The sequence below is a fragment of the Callorhinchus milii genome, unplaced genomic scaffold (assembly GCF_018977255.1).
Source record: "Callorhinchus milii isolate IMCB2004 unplaced genomic scaffold, IMCB_Cmil_1.0 Scaffold2, whole genome shotgun sequence".
NCBI lineage: Eukaryota > Metazoa > Chordata > Chondrichthyes > Chimaeriformes > Callorhinchidae > Callorhinchus > Callorhinchus milii.
Window position 1 is genome coordinate 94,893,465 of NW_024704743.1, and position 18,173 is coordinate 94,911,637.

The window sequence follows — 18,173 nt, forward strand, 5'->3', positions numbered from 1 at the left end:
TATACTGTAAAGTAATTTTTGACTGTGTATTTTGTGAGCGAAAAGTGACAGCATTGGAGTGTCATCTTAGATTGTGTAATTCCAGGTCTTAACGTGAGGCTTGAACAAACAAACTTCTGACTCAAGAGTTAAGAGTGCTTCTTCTGCGCCAGGCTGACACAATCAGTGTCTTAATCAGGTGCCTTGTATTAAAAGAGAATATTCTCTTTTGTCTTTTCTCAACGGACTCATGCAGATTGTTAGTCAAAGCTCCAACTGATCTTCAAAATGACTACTGTACATTCAGACATTGGTAGGTGGAATAAAAAATCTTCATATTTCCCTCTCTTTCCAAAATGCATAGCAAATCATGAACAGGTGTACTGTGTATGTTATGCATATTAGAACTTTTGCAGTTTTATCAGTAGTAGATTGGATCAGAAATGCAAAGGCTTGTCAAGTCCCATTTCAGTGGGAGCAAAGAGTCTCCCTGTGTGCTAAATTGAAAATAAATGTCTAATAAGAGGTTCTGAAATGCTGTACACTGTCCAGTGCCTTGAGACGTCCTCCCGACGTGAAAGGCGCTATACAAATGTAATCTTGTTGTTGCTGCTGCTACTTCAAGAAACACTGAAAACAAGAGCTGAAATTTTTTTTTTTGACTAAAAGTAATAGATTCCCAATCTTACCTGCTGTCCAATCCTCACAATGGTTCCTTAAACAGTATCCAGTTGATCATCTTGTTGATGATAAGATTGATGAGATGTATATTAGCATTGATGACAAAAGCCTCAGAGAAGACAGAATTTAAATAAGAAAATAACTGATTCAGCTGCTCTGAACCCCAGCCCTTAATGGGGATCAATTACGGTCTTTACTTCTCTAACATGGCAATGTTGGTGTCATAAAATGGCCTCTAGAATTTGGTATGTATTTTAACAAAATATGTCTAGAATTCCCCCGAAATTCCATTACTTTTGAATTATTTTGTTGATATAGAATTACAAGGAATTTCTAGCCTGAGATGTTTAAAACATCCAAATTTCTAACAGGATTATAAGGCTGAGATCAAAAGTGGGAACTGGCTAATTAGCTCAGGGATACTGGGGCCATTAATGTTGTTCCTGCTACTTCTTTGTTGAGATCAGTTAACTTAGCATAGATTGAACCTAACACCTTCATAGTCTCTGTGATTAAATTTTACTCTGGGTAACATTGTGCCATCGAGGTAGCTCACTGTCTTGAAGATACATCCATTTTCCCATCTACCGAAGGTTAATGATTTCTTTACTAATAAATGCAGTAAACCTGATAACGGTTTTTAATGGCAAAATTTCAAAGTTTAGCACTCCTTCTTCCAGATCAGGTGTCAACAATGAATGCAGAACCAACCCTGTGCTGTAAAGAAAGAATTTTGCATTTTTGTAGAATATTTGTAGAATATTTGTGCATTCATTTTCCATGTTCTTCAGTGAAATTATGGTATTCTGTATAAGCACTCTGAGAATCTACCCTGCGTGCAAGTTGTTGTTGTTATTCTCGTATCATGACTTTTTGTGGCTGTACATAGCAGCCATGTTATGCACAGCAAGGTCCCACAAATAGCTATGAGGTGAATGACTGTTTAATCTGGAGGATTTTATTCGCCCACAAAATATACCATTAATCCACTCTACAATATATCCTGTGAACCGCTTTGAGATGACTCAACAACGTGATAAAGCGTTATATCAAATGCAAGAACTATTATTATGATTGTTTGCCAGGTCATCAGGAGTAGTTCCCTTGTCAGGGAATCATTAGCAGATACATGAGAATAGGTCCAGTATTCAAAATACCACTTAAAACCTGGTAACCAGTTTATTGGCTGGTCTTTTCACCCGATCTATTTAGGAAACATTACCCTGAGATGATATTGTGAACCAATGGATCTGATATTTCTACATATTGATGTTATAACTATGCGCTTGCTATTGTAACTAAAGCAAAACATTAGGTTATTATTCAAACGTATCACTAGAAGGCCTGCTCAGTTATTATTCCTGCTCTGCTTTCCTGAAGTTGATAGCCAAATACTACTTTCGCACTTCCCATGACAAATAACAATCATTGCCATTTATCTTATGACAAATGGCAGCTTCAGCCACAAACTGCTGGCCGTGGCAAACTTATGTGATCAAATTCTTCATTGTTTATGGTTTGTGGGTTGAGGTATTCATGCCTTGTTTGTTTGTTAGATGAACAAAGATCCATAAAAGTATCCATAAAGAATTTTTTTAGCAATGCAATCAATTGTACCTTTTTTGTATTTTGCATTCTGATTACGAAAAGCTGTACAAATAAATTATACACAAGAACAGTATTTTGAGGAAAACCTATTTAGAGTGCATCACATTTTATTATATCCTTGGGCTAAATTTGTGATCATCATTGACTGGATGACAATTGCAAGCTAAAGTTTTCACTATAGCTACTACAGAACTAAGTCACTTCCAATACGTCTTGTGCTATAGTCTGATAATAATAATAATCCTTGCATTTGATTTAACACGTTAACACATTGTTAAGATATCTCAAAGTGCTTCACAGGTTATACTATAAAGGGAAGCGACTGTTTATTTTATGGGTGAAGAACACAACCTCCCGTGACACTGCGAGAAACCCCCCACTTTTTTTTTCCAATTGCGTCAGGAGTGAGGGAGGGAGAGGCAGAAAAGAAGGAGAAGAATCCTAAATGTCCACTGAACGGAAAGATGAAAACTGGAGTTAGAATAATCCTTGAATTTGAATCCTGTAGCTTAGTGGTTAGACCACTCACCTCTCAAGCGAGAGGACCTAACTTCAAAACGTTGGGCAACTTTACTTATTCCACACTCCTCTGTTTACCTAATAGTAATTAGGAACCCAGTTGTCAGTCAATTGGCGAATCATTCTTCCGGGGGTAATCCCTTCAAAAATGTTTTTAAAAAATTGGTCACTAAATCCATGACTGTTTGTGGGACACTGCTGTGCGCAATTGGCTGCTGCGTTTCGCCCACAAAATAAACAGTCAATTCACTTTACAGTATATTCTGTGAAGGACTTTGGAACGTTTCAAAGATGCGATAAGGTCAAATGCAATATATCAAATGCAAGGATTATTATAGCGCCTTATCACACCGTTGAGACGTCTCAAAGCGGTTCCCAGAATATCCTGTGAAGTGAATTGAATATATGTTTTGTGGGCGAAATGCGGCAGCCAATTGTGCACAGCAGTGTCCCACAAAAAAACAAACAGGAAGAAACTTGCCTTGTGGAACTAGCACAAGTTATCAGGAATACAAAAAGGTGACATTACCTTAAAACAACAACAAAATTACATTTGTATAGCGTCTTTCACGTCGGGAGGATATCCCACGGAGCTGGACCAACACAGTTTCGGACCCGAGCTGAGAGTTGGGGTGGGGGAGGGGGAAGGGCAGGAGAGGAAGCAGGGAGATCGAAAGCTCGGTTGAAGAGGAGGGTCTTGAGGTGGGTCTTGAAGGTGGCGAGGGAGGAGGCGAGATGGAAGGACTGCGGGATGGAGTTTCAGAGGGTGGGTGCGGAGTGGCGGAAGGCCCGCCAATAGTGGGACGAGCAAAGCGGGGGACGTGAAGCAGGCCAGAGCCCACCGAGCAGAAGGAGCGAACAGGATGGTAGGAGGTTAGGAGGTTGGAGAAAACATTCTAAAATTAAAGAAAAACTGTATTCTGTTGTGCTTAATATTCAGCAATTGTATTGAATATACATCCATGGCTAGACACGAGAACAGTATGGTAGATATTTTAGGTTTTTAATAGTTTCTATTATATTGTTTCCACTAAGCTATACTTCAGCCGTGCTACTGTAAAGTGCTCCGAGATGTTATCCTACATGAAGGGGGCTATTTAAATGCACGTAAAAGAAGAGTTCCTCGCGACTTCCAGGCTAATGTTCTCCCAAGTAAAATTGGTCATTTATTTCATGGCTGTTTGTGGCACATCGCTGTGTAGTCAGGTGCATTCGCCTACAAATATACAGCCACTCCACAGTAAATCCTGTGAAGCACTTTAGGATGTCTTCCCGATATGAAAAATGCCATATCAAAAAGCAAGCTTATTTTAGGAATGTTAAGTTAGTGCACTGAATACGTTCTCAATCAATCATTGGAGAGATTTTGTTTATGATCAGATAGTTGCAGAACACATGCAGAAATCCATCACCAAACCCAAACAAACCAGATCAAGATTTCCACATGTGTATACCATCTGTGCATTGTGAACTCTCCCTGTATATGGAACAGAATGCGCACTCTCTCCCTGGTTGGTTTCAGGCTTCTTACTTAATTCTAGAGAGTACTAAGTGTAAGTTGGCTTGGGCAATGGCTAAGTGACCCCAAAATTTGCACTGGAGTTTAACCAACTAAAAGGAAGGGATAGAGGGACAAGCTGAATTTTCATTGTGATTAGTAACTACAATAGTAAAGTAGAGTGCTTAACCAGACGGAATCATCTAAGAGTACTTAAGGAAATTGAGGATAAATTTGGGAAGAGCTGAAACTTTTCACAGCTCATTAACCTCAGGTGTGATGCCAAAGAAAATTTGAAAAATATCTAATAATGTTCCAGTTTTTCATTCTGGTCAGAAGCATGATTAATAATAATAATAATTAATAATAATAAAAAGGGAGGGATAAAGGTGTGAGATGAATTTGGGGAATTATTGGTCTGTTTAGCTTGCCATTTAAAAATCTTTGAATCTTGGGATGTGATAATTTTCACTGGTAATAATTATGACAATAAGTGTTGCATTTTCACCCCCAAAAGCTTCCACAAATACTTTAGTGGGGCAGGGAGTGGCCCACAGCTTACAATCAGTCGAAAAGGGCAATATAACTGAGTGTTTTATTTTATCAATATGACAGCATATATGATTTATTATTAAAAGTGTTGTGAAGCGCTTCGAGAAGTCTCAACAACATAGTGACTAGCTGAATATTAAATAAACTTTGATTTCCAGCATGGAAACAGGTCATTCGGCCCAGCTAGTCCATCCTGCTGTTTGCTCCACATGCTGCACTCTCCATCCACTCCTGATTCCCTCCCTTCTATTCCCATCTTCCTCATGTGTCTACCTCATCTCCTCTAAATTGCATCTCGTTTAGATCCCATAGTGTGTGTGTGTGTTACTCAATCCATGACTGTTTGTGGGACACTGCTGTGCGCAATTGGCTGCTGCATTTCGCCCACAAAACACACAGTCACTCCACTTTACAGTGTATCCTGTGAAGCGCTTTGAGACGTCTCGCAGACATGTTAAGGCGCTATATCAAATGCAAGGATGATGATTATGACATCAGACGCAAAATCAAATGCAAGGATTATTACTATTAATTCCATAGAATGCTAAATTCCTAAACCAATACTGCATACAGTAATATGAACAGATTTTAATCTGTTTTAATTGTTAATTTAAAATGTTATACCTGATCTTGATTATTTCCCTCTTCAAAAGTATATGTAGTTTACCTGTAAATGTGCAGCATCAGTACAGTAATAAGCATTTGAGGTAACGAAAAACAATCATCGTATAATCAACACCTACTCATCTTGTGGACTTAAAAACTGTTTCTGTGATGAGGTGATAATCTGTAGTGATTTAGAATTAATGACCATGAAAACTAACTTCTCACCATTCAAACTCTTCTATTTTACAATGGTATATGAATTTGTATACATGAACTGAAAGCTATGAAAGTGGAACAGTATAACTGAAATATCAATGCTATTTTTGCTTAGCAGATATCAGTGATGGATTTCAGTGGTAGTGTCATACATTATAAGATATCACTTGACAAATATGCAGTTTCTTAACAATACTCTTTGAATAAACCAACTAATTTGATCTCTTTATTTTCGTGCAGTGATACTCAAAGTGTTAAATTTAATTTAGTAGCTCCATATTTAATAAATATGTCTGTGCAGTTAAAGCATCAGTTGGCTGAATAATGTTTGTTACCTTTGTTAGCTGATTTTTCTGTCAGTCTCTAAGATCAACTGGTGCATGAGACACGGTTCTAAGAATTAACAGTAAAGGTTTGACTACTTTCTAAAACTAAGCTTCATGCTTATGAAACACACACTTTTAATTAGCTGGCAGTGATGTCATGATTTATAAAGAACTGTAAATCTTTGAGAACCAGGATCCTAATTTAATTTCTCTGCTGGTTTTCGTTCTCAATTTTCTTATCAATTTTCTGTTTTTATTTTTTTTATTTTGTTGTGAACAGTGCATCCCAGTAATCTTTTACAGTAACACAGGGGATTACTAGTCAGCTGAGCAGTATATTAATCATGTACCTTATGGACAGAACCATTCTGTCAGTGTTAGAAAGGGAAGACATATTGAAGTATCAAGGCAGTATTTCCTAAACCTTGACTGGTAGAAAAAGGAATTTCCTGAAAAGCTTTAAAATGTTTAATAGATTTTAAGAATGTTTAAATCAAAATTGCTCTTGTGCTCAAGTAGGCAACAGAACTGTGGGGGTAGTTTTGCACAGTGTATTTTATCTTTTGAAAGAAATATAGTTTGAGTTTCTGAATGCTAACATTTTTGTCAGTATCTTATTGATATTGGTATAAATAGGTTGAATATTTCAGTATTACCCAACGAGAGGACAGCAACAGCATTTGCTCCTATTGCCTGCATCGTTTCAGAGGAGGAAGGAGTTTTAAGCATGCAACAGGAGAAGGGATCCAACAGATATGGTCCAGAGTGTCAGATTGTCTTACCTAGGACTAACAGTGTCTAAAATGGTGGATAATAATAATAATAATAATAATAATAATAATAATAATAATAATGGATGTCCCTAATAATAATAATCCCTATTGGATGTCTCCAATAGGGAGGCTATTATAACGTCATATAGTCCTCAATGACTTAAAGGTGCTCTCTGTGAAACACAATGAATTACCCGAAGTTGTGAATAATGCACCATTATAATTTTTTTCATTATTTGTTATGTGGCAATCATCAATGCCAAGTCAAAAAACTTAATTTTCTGATCTTTATCGTGTACCCTGTTGAAGGTGAGCCAACACCATTTTTATTGATTGAGAACCCTTGGGTGAAAGTGCTGAGTTCAGGACACCATGGATACTGAAAAGATAGAGCTACTGTAAATAAAATGTTAAAGCAGGCTTAAGGTATTAGCTTTCAAAAGGGAATTAGATAGATATCGAAAAAGGCGTAAACTACTATGGGGGGGAAGATGAGAAAAATGGCCTTATTCTATGTTGTAAATTTCTTTGGTTCAAAGGTGTTTGAATGGCTCAGTCCAGTTTCTAAGTATGTTTGACCAGTTATAAGGACAATCAGAATCCTTATGAAAATTACAACAACCATTTATATAGCGCCCTTCACATGGGTAGCATCTCAGAGTTTAAATTATTTTCTGTTCTGAAAGCACTTTTCCATCCTATTCTCTTAACTCAGGAAAATGGATTTTGTAGGAAGAGAGCAATAAAGTGAAAATTCATTTTCATTTGTTTTTCAATAAAATAATTATGAGGTGAAACTCGTTCAAAAAGTCAAACAGTATTTTCTTACATAAACTTAGATTATATTGTGTTCTGAATACTACATTCTGTCCCAGCATTTAATCATTTGTAAAGCTGAGTTATGAAATTGAGGTGCCTCAAAAATGCATTAGAGCAGTGTTGAAAAGATAAACTGTCCACACTTTGCAATTTGCAAGTATTAATTGTTTCAAGTAATGTTTTGCATGAAAAAATTAATCTCTTTCTGGTATGAAGACCAATTAATGTTTCTTCAGGGTTTAATTTCCACAAAATAGCCAGGTGGTACCGCATATCAAAAATAAGTGTATCCTTTGTTCTTGATGAGTTGCTTACCATATCTATGAACAGAATCCTGCCCTTTTATATGTGAATTGGAAGTTTGAGAGTTATCATTGAGAGCAAAGCTAGCTGACCAATGCTGTTTTACAGTTCCATTGTGTTGGGATAAAGGAGTGCTGTAGCTCAGTGGTTAGAGCATTCGCCTTGCTAGCGAGAGACCTGGGTTGATTCTTGGTAGGGTGAAACCTTGGGCAAGTTTTCTTACTCCACATGCTTAATAATAATCCCTCAAGAAAAAAATACGACTGTTTGTGGACACTGGTGTGCGCAATTGGCTGCCGCGTTTCGCCCACAAAATATACAGTCAATTCAATTTACAGTATATTCTGTGAAGCGCTTTGAGACATCTAGAAGAGGTGAAAATCGCTATATCAAATGCAAGGATTATTATTATTGGCCTTCCCACCAGTGTTTAATTAAAAGTTATAGTTTTCAGTTTTACAATAGCTGTTCAACCTTTCTACCCTCAATCCCCTAAAATGCTCTAATGGTCTGGATGCACAGATTCGATTCATGGTAGTGACATTCGCAGGTGGCATCAAGCTGGGACTGGGGAAATCAGAGACAAAGTGATTAACAGACTGATCCTGAGCAAATAAAATTCAATACAGATAAATATAAGATATTGTTGTATGCTAAAAGTTAATATAGAAGCTACATTAACTTTATGAATGAGAAAGAACTTGTCAACTGGGAAGTTGAGCAAGATTGAGGGGTTTTAGTCGACTTGTTGTTTACCATGTCCAAATAGTAAGAGGTTGCAATAAACAAAACAGATCAGATTTTGTTGGGGCCATGGGCTTCATTGCCACATCAGTTGAAATTTCAATCCCTAATGGGAAGATGTTCAGTGTTGTGAAGGACACATTTAGAACAGACCCCAGGAAGTAATTATTTACCAAGCAAATAGATATTCTTCTATTTTTATCTCTGATTATTAATTTAATTAGTTTTCTGATTTGTGAATATCAGACAATTGGGTAAAGAAATCAAAAATTGTAAGTGATTATAAGGAAATGCAGTTGAAGCTACATCCAGATACCGTCATAGTGAGATTATAGGGTTGGTATTGTGAAAGGATTAAGTCAAATGAACCAAAGTGGTTTCTTCATCTGAACCTGCCTTATGATTTTATAAATCCAACTTGGTGTCGTTGATTTCAATGCCATCCATGTTTGTTTTCCTTAAACGACTTCTACTGTTAGAATGTGACACACACTTGTAACCACTGTTAGACGAGCTGTGAGAACAAAATAAATCTGCGAGTCTCAGCCATCATTTTTTTACACAGATAGGTGGAATGTGGAGCTCTGTATAAACCATTGTTAAGGCAGAGTCTATAAACTTATTTTCAAAGAGAATTGGATAGATGCTTGAAAAGTAGAAACATTAAAGGGTAATGGGAGTGAGCAGGAGATTGAGATTAGATTAGGTATTTTATATTAAGAAAAACACCAGCACAGCATTGATGGGCTGAACATCCCATTGCTATGCTTTAATATTTTATTAGTGTTTTCTCACTTTAACTATTCGTTTTTCTTCAAATTCTCTACAAACCTTCATAGAAAATAATATACAGGGGACTGGGTAGTGAAGTGGATTAGAAATCCATTCTTTACCCTCAATGACCTGGTTTCAAATCCAGCCCAAACTAGTGGAATTAGAAGTATCCTCTCGCTGGCAATTGTTGTGACTTATAAATGAAGTGGGTTTGAGATGAAACCACCCTGGTCCCAGTGGATGTAAGACCACAACAGAAGCCTGCCTATAATTTGGCACTAATTGGGAAATCACACTTAGAGAAGCCATAAGGATGGCTGATGTTGGAAATGAATATGTCATGTTGATATTGGATGGGATGCACTTATGAGGTTAGGGTTATGGCTTGAATTGGGCAATGTGCAAGGGGAGTTTTACTCTATGTCTAACACATGCTATTTTAACAAAACTGCCATCTCTCAACCTTTATAACATAACACACATGAACAAAGGCCAGCATTCATAGTAACAGCAAATGGAAAGAGTTAAATTTGTGCTTGTAGAGGTAAAAAAATTTGAATTTTTGAAAATAGGGTAACCTGCATTGAGTATACAATGTGTTTATACTCTTTATGTTTGCAAGTTGTAGGGAAATTGAAATGCATTCATTTAACTTATTTTGTATGATTTGTATCTCATTGGGGTGAGGTAAGCAGGGTCTCCTTGGGGGTGAACTGGCTACAACGCAATGCCAAAATTGAGTCAACCCTCTGTAGCAAACTTAGTCGTCTGGTTCCCGAATCAGTCAGGTCCACAGTACTTCAGGGCACTGCTGGCAGATCAGCCAGCCTGGTTCATTGGTAGGAGGAGCAGATCAATCCCTGGGAGCTGCCGTTAACTTTACCAGGTAAAACCTTAATGGGTAGAGTGGAGTGCTCCTTGTTGGATAAGTAGCAGGAAGCTTGTCAGAGAGTGTCTCCTTACGAAGTCACGTTGTGCCAAACAAGATTTGTCTATCAACAGCAACAATACTTGTGTTTGATTTAGTTTGATATGGTCGAAGTGTCTCAAAACAGCTTCCTTCACTGGTAATTGTTGTTAAGTGTACCTGTTATCTATCTGTAAGAAAATGCAGCAGCATTTTGTACACAAGGTCCAATGAAGTGAATGACCAATTTATCTAAATTTTAATTTAAATTTATTTAAAGGTCCTCACCTTTAAGGCCATCCATGGCCTTGCCACCTCCTATCTCTCTGACCTGCTGACTCCCTACCAACCTGCCCGCTCCCTCCGTTCATCAGGCTCCGGCCTGCTCCATGTCTCCCACCCGACCCACCCTACCATCGGTGGCCGGGCTTTCAGCCTCTCTGCCCCCACCCTCTGGAACTCCATCCCACGGTCCCTTTGCGTCGCTTCCTCCCTTGCCTCCTTCAAGGCTGGTCTCAAGACCCTTCTCTTCGACCGTGTCTTTGGTCTCCCTCCCACCTCTCTGCCTTCCCTCAACCCTAAACCACCCCTCCCCCATGCTCAGGCCCGACAACTGACCGTTCAGCGCTTTGGGACGTCCTCCCGACGTGAAAGGCGATCTATAAATGTCATTTTGTTGTTGCTGTTGTTGTTGTTATCTGTTGAATTGTTGGCCTAAAACCAAGAGAGACTCCTTTCTCTTTTCAAAAAGTGTCACAAGATCATTAATGTTCACCTAAACAGGTAGACCGGGTCTTGGTTTAACATCTCACCTGAAGGATGGTATCTTCAGAAATGAGTGCTCTCCCAGGTTTGTACTGGAATACAACTTGATCAACCTCAAGCTGCATCGATATGGGACCTAAACTCATAACCTTCTATCTTGCTGGTTACCAACAACTAAATGATAAAAGGAATTTCACGGAACAATGACATTTGAGATTTGAATATTAAATAATCTTAAAGTACCCACAATTTGAATTAATTTGTATTTTACCTTATTTAACAAAGTCTAACATTCTTAGAAATTGATAGACATTTATTTTAGTGTTTCACAGTATAAATGTTCATATAATTAAAAATACAGCCTTCAGTCTAAAAAGTCTAAATTTGGGCAGAATGTGTGAATTTATATATTCCATTAATCAGTGGATGAATTCCCATTATCTTTAAACATGATAAAACTACCATGTTGTAGCTTCAGAAAAAATATTCAACTATATTTCTGCTAAACACTACAAACAAACCTTTTAGTGTTATTTCTTATATATCAATATATACATGCACTCTCATGCCACAACCCTTGCTGTTCTCAAGGAAATTCCATTGGCTTTGCAAGCATTCCCAACTCGGCATTTAGTACCTGTAACTAGACAGTCACGTTATTAGTTGCACAATCTGCTATAGTATCTTAATTCACAGCTTCCCTTCCCGTTTTCTGTTTTGCTTTAAATTTTATGTTAATGTATACAAATGTATGATCGTAAGCATGTTTTAGTTAAATGCTTTTTTTTTTGAATAATGCAATTGCTCTATCAATCTATGCTATGGAAATCACCCTCTTCCAACCAGCTACAACTTGAAGAGCAGTGCTTCCTAGTGCTAAATGTTGGTAACTGAAGAAGAATTAACAAGGTATTTAATTTTGTAGCTTATAATTGCAAGCAATCAAATAATGCATTTTGTAAATTTGTGTTTTTTTACATGTGAGATAAATGTTGAATAATTAAGGATAGGATAATTCGACCTATGTTTCTGTTATTAAAAAATGAATTTGAGCTCTTCCAAGTTTGGTTGTTCACTTCATGGATGTTTGTGAGACATTGCTATGAGCAAATTAGCTTCTGTATTCACATACAAAGTATACACTCATTACACTTTGCAGTATATCCTGTGCAGCGCTTTGAGATGCACTGTATATCAAATGCAAGTTGTAATATTATCTCAGAACATCCACCGTTTGACAGATTGTTGAATTCAGTTTTAACTTTGAAATTGTTTTTCTGTAGTTCTTAAAAGAACTTACAGAAAAATGGCTTCAAAATTAAAGCTGTATTTAGGAATCTGCCTATCAAATTCTGGATGCTCTGAAATGCTACAAAAGTAAAGTAAATCTAGATCAGGTGGACATTATTGTGTCAGTGCTTATTGAAGGATGATGTTCAGCCTACCTCATGTTCCTAAACATGCAATGGCCTGTTGGCTGTTACTTTAACGTTTGTATGTATTTTTTCATTTCCCAGCCATAAAAAACCTTTAAAATATTACAATGTGTCTTGCTGTGTGGCAATAAACAGCATCTGCAGAGGCTTTTTGTCAGTTTATGGTGGAGCTTAGGGCACCAATAAACAGCTGTTTCAATCAAATGCACAGTTGAAGACCTTACTGAGCAACTCATTTTTGGTGCAATAGACTCCCAAGCTGCATCTTTATTCCTTCTGCGGAATAAACGTTAACCTATTAAAGTAACAAACTCTTCTAGAATAACGTGTAGATATTAGCTCTAATATAAGCAGGGTTGAAGCTTTTTTCCCAAAAGTAAATAATGCATACTGCAGACACCCATCAGTTTTCTATGCGCAGTGAAGTGTAGATTGTTCCATTTACACTTATGAACAACATCTGATGGGCTTTGTCAGTGCTATTGGAGTAATTAAACCTGAAATCAATAGCAAGCATTTGTCATGTTTACAGCCACTCTTTCTGCTGGGTTAAACTCATCAGTTTAGTGCCATTCTGTTTTACTGCTGAGACACGCTCCATTATTTCTTCAGGTACAGTTGAGATACAGTATTTGGTTACATGTCCAATTCTTTGAATACGACATTGAGATTAAAAGGATCAGGCAGAATTGAAAGTTAGTTATCATAATTTATTTACTGCATGTTTAATACAATCTATTTTTTCACCTTGATTTTGGTGGGAACTTGAACTGCTCTGGCTGACTCAGCAACAGTATTCTGTTCTTGTTTAAATTATATCAGTTTAGTCACAACTAATGCCACTTATGCATGTTGAGATTGTCAGATTTCCATGAATCTACTTACATATGTCTTGTTATCTTACTATGAAAAATGACTTCAATGTACATAAATGTGAATGCATTGCTAAAGTAAACAATGTCGAATGATAATCAAAAAAAATTGAAGTATGGAAGATACTCAAAGCTGATAAGGTGAGGCTGATTTCATTGCCTCTATACTTTTAAAACTACTGGGTAAATAATGTGCTGCTCATTAGAACCAGTGAACTTTCAATTCTGTGTTATAAAGGAAAATCCCCTTATCTGTGAGGAAAATTGTTTGCTAGCACAGAGTGAATTATTTGTTTTATGTGTGTTTATATGACTTTTGTCTCTACTTTTTCACTAACTACCCCTCTCAACCTCTTTTCCTTTCTATTTTTAGTTTAATTGGACTCAAACTTCCATCTAGTGCTAAGACCGTTTTGTGTAAAACGAAAGATCATGCAGCAAAAAATCTTAAATTTAGTCTTACAGTTCCCATCACATAGAGGATACAGTTCAAGATCCTGGTCCTCACCTTCAAAGCCCTCCGCGGTCTTGCTCCCCCTACCTATCCAACCTCCTAACCCCCTACCACTCTGTTCGCTCCCTCCGCTCAACGGGCTACGGCCTGCTTCACGTCCCCCGCCTTGCTTGCCCTACTATCGGCAGGCGGGCCTTCCGCCACTCTGCACCCACCCTCTGGAACTCCATCCTGCAGTCCCTTCGCCTCGCCCCCTCCCTCACCACCTTCAAGACCCACCTCAAGACCCTCCTCTTCGACCGTGCTTTCCATCTCCCTGCTTCCCCCTGCCCTCCCCCACGCCAACCCCCAGCTCGAGTCCGTAACTCTCTGTCCAGCACCATGGGACCTCCTCCCGACATGAAAGGCGCTATGCAAATGTAATTTTGTTGTTGTTATAGTTGTTAATTTGGAATTCAGTTTTCCGCATTTCATAACACTTCCAAAAAGACTGAATTTAAAGATTTTACACAAAATATCTTGTTTGACCCTCAACTGGCTTTTCTACCCCACATCCATGCCATGACTGCTCTGCTTTTTTTCCGACCTCTGCAACATCGTCAGGCTCCGCCACTGCCTCACCCTTCAGGCCACCAAAACCCACATTCATTACACCTAGGCTTGTCTACACCAATTCCCTGCTTGTCGGCCTCCACAGGTTGCAGATCATCAAGAACTCTGCAGCTCATGTCCTCTCCCACACCAGGCTCCGCGACCCCCATCCTCGCCCGGCTCCACTAGCTCCCCATCACTCAGAGGATACAGTTCAACATTCTAGTCCTCACATTCAAGGCCCTCCATGGCATTGCTCCTCCCTACCTGTAACCTCCTAACCCCCTATCAACTTGTTTACTCCTTCCGCTCAGCGAGCACCAGCCTGCTTCATGTCCCCTGCCTTGCTTGCCCCTCCATTGGCCATCTTGTGACATCTTCCTGACGTGAAAGGCACAATACAAATGTAATTTGTTGTTATCTATTGTCTGTGCGTTTTGTTTGACCCTCAACTGTCCTTTCTTCCCCACGTCCATGCCATGACCTGAACTGCCTTCCCCCACCTCCACAACATTGCCACTGCTTCACCCCTCAGGCCATGGAAACTCATACATGCCTTCATTACATCCAGGCTCGACTATGTCAACTCCCTGCTCGTCGGCATTCCCAATGCTTGCCTCCACAAGCTGCAGATCATCCAGAACTCTGTAGATCTTATCCTGTCCCCCACCAGGCTCATGACCCCATCACACCCACCCTCCATTGGCTCCCCATCCTTCAGCGGATCAAGTTCAAAATCCTCTTCCTCACCTTCAAGGCCCTCCATGGCCTTGCTCCCTCCTACCTCTCCGACCTGCTGAACCCTCATCAACCTGTCCGCTCCTTCTGTTCAGTAGGCTTCCAACCCACCTGGCCTATCCCACCATCGGCGGTCGAGCCTTCAGCTTCTCTGCCCCCACCCTCTGGAACTCCATCCCATATTCCCTTTGCCTTGCTTCTTCTCCTGCCTCCTTCAAGGTGCACCTCAAAACCTTCCTCTTCGACCGTGCGTTCGGCCACCCTCCTACACTCTGCCCTCCACCTTCCCAGATCCCAACACCCCTGCTCGGATCTTAATCCCTGACTGTTCAGCATCTTTGGACGTATTTTGTATTGTATTGCTTAACATAAAACTCAGCAGTTATTCCTGGCTGTCAGTAGTCGAACAAGAGTTCAAACCTTTCAGAGGAATTTCAGAAAGAATATTTTAATGGCTTTGATAGAAAGGAAGAAAATCCATAATAATAATAATCCTTGCATTTGATATAGCGCTTTTCACGTCGAGAGGACGTCCCAAAGCGCTTCACAGAATATACTGTAAAGTGAATTGACTGTATATTTGTGGGCGAACGCGGCAGCCAATTGCGCACAGCAATGTCCCACAAACAGTCGTGGATTGAAAATGACCAATTTATTATTGTTTTTGGTTTTGGAGGGATTATTATTAGGCGTGTGGAGTAAGGAAACTTGCCCAAGGTTTCGCCCTGACCTGCCTGGAATTGAAATAGGCAGTAAAGCTGATTATTAGACACATCTCAAAGACGTGATAAGGCGCAGTATAAAATTTAAAGTATTATTATATGTTCCCTTTATTTTGATACAAGGCAGATGTCTCAATACTAATTCTCACCATAGCAGAAAAAAAATGGGCGGTCTACAAAGCCAAATAAAATTCTCTAGCAATGAGACAATAATGCTCAAAACATAAATCGTATTTCAGAAGTTTCTGATATCAGGAAAAATAAGCACCATCTATTTCGCTTTGTGTGGGTATTCACTTAATGGGCATCTTTCTACTGAAATCTTTGAACCTGTATATTAGATAGATATAGAGAAAAAAGTGATTAAATTAAAGCAAGTTTGTTGCATTTTCAAAGGTCCAGGTAGTGAATCTATCTTCTACCTTCTTATACAATAATAAAACAACAATGTTGTCTGCGCTACAAGAAGGATCTCAGTAATCGATTGACGTAGAGACATGATTTATATTTCATCAGAAAAGTCTTGCATCTGAGAGTGACATGGGCATATTTGTTTTCGGGTATCTCCCTATTGTTCATGAGTTACTTTCAGTTTTGTGTGTTTCACTGCAGTTATACCTGGTGGCCGCCAAATCAGAGTGGCGCTGTGGCATCGTGCGCCACAGAGCACCTACGTATGTACACACTGCAGTTACTCCTGGTGGCCACGCCGGCTGACCTTTGCGCAGTGACATCATGCGTCACAGAGCACGTACATAACCAAGCCGCAGGAATAAAATTAAGAACACAGACAAAGCTAATCTGCAGCAACAACAACAAAATTACATTTTTAAGGCGCCGAGTTCTCCCTCCGAAAAGGAGTCCTCCCACAGGAGTCCTCCCGATTGAGTATAGATAAAGATGAAATGTCTGTCTGTATGTCAATCTGCGTTCCATATTGGATCCTTTGATTGCAAGCGAAGCAAGTACAGCAAGTACTATATATTTCAAAAAATGACACAAAGCCTCCATATTAGCTTTCAGCTTTCAGGAACATGTCTATGCCACCGTGTTGGAAAGTGAATAGAAGGGAGAGGTTAGGATTCTATCAAAAGCAGAACTAACAAGAGATGTGAGGGTGGGAGTAGACTTTGTACCTAAACGAACAGACAAGTTAAAATTTGTGAGAAAATGGCCTGATTGGATGTGGAATAACGCACAATATCACCAGTTTATTAGAGATTTTGCTCTACTGGGGTGGTGACATTTATACAAAATTAGATCCCTATTCTTGACTCCAGCAGATCTCTTTGTTAAAAGATTTTGCTTCATCGCACATTGGACGGCTCCACTTTAATCAACTTCCACTTACCCTCAAAATATGTTTAAGTGTATATGTTGATTGTCTTGGAAGGCTTCCAGTGGGTTGCATGCTAGATAGATGATTTTCTAGTTTATTAAATGGAGCTATTGTATGTTAGTATGATGGACATCACAGAGAATTATATAGAATGATACTGTACAGAAACACGCCTTTTGCCCAACTGGTTTATACTCCACACAAGCCATTACCCCTCCAATTTCAACAACAACAACAACTTGTATTTATATAGCGCCCCTTGGGCAGGGCAGTGTCCCAAAGCGCTTGACAGTGACGGAGCACAACACCGAGCTGGGGGAAAGGGGAGGTGACCGTAGGCCGGAGCCAGTTAGGTGGAGGAACCCCACTGGGTTGGGGGGGATAAGCAGAACAGAAAGCTTGGGAGGTGATAGGCCATGACGGGATTTAAAAACGAGTGTGAGGATCTTGAAATTGATCTGTTCGGCAGTAGGGAGCCAGTGGAGCCTGGCTAGAACTGGTGTGATGGGGGTACGGAGTTTAGTACGGGTGAGTATGCGGACGCAGAGTTTTGCATCAGCTGGATCCTGTGCATGGTGGAGCTGGGGAAACCGGCAAAGAGGACATTTGAGAAATCCAGTTGGGATATGACGAACCCATTGGACGTGGGTTTCAGCTGCCTCTGGTGTAAGGTCCGGTCGGTGGTGGGCAATGTGGCGGAGGTGGAGGAAGGCGGTCCTGGTCAGGAACCGGATGTGAGGAAGGAAGGACAGCTGTGGGTTGAACCTGGCCCCTAGGTTACGCACTGGTTCGGAAAGTCTGAGGGATAGGCCGGGGAGGTTGAGGAGGTCAGAGCCATAGGATAGAAGACATTGATGGGAGCCAATGAGTATGGCTTCCGTCTTGTCAACATTGAGTTGTAGGACGTTTTCACTCATCCAGGTCCTGATGTCTGCTAGTCAAGTCGAGAGA

The 18,173-nt window shown here is 39.5% G+C and overlaps 1 protein-coding gene across 1 annotated transcript in view; it reads left to right on the plus strand.

The window, feature by feature from the left end:
* LOC103175158 (nuclear matrix constituent protein 1) overlaps window positions 1-18,173 on the plus strand; it is a 105,495-nt gene that overhangs the window by 44,067 nt on the left and 43,255 nt on the right. Inside the window, exon 14 of the mRNA XM_007887969.2 lies at window positions 16,496-16,634. Within this exon, the coding sequence (XP_007886160.2) occupies window positions 16,496-16,634 (139 nt within the window). The remainder of the gene's footprint in view (window positions 1-16,495; window positions 16,635-18,173) is intronic.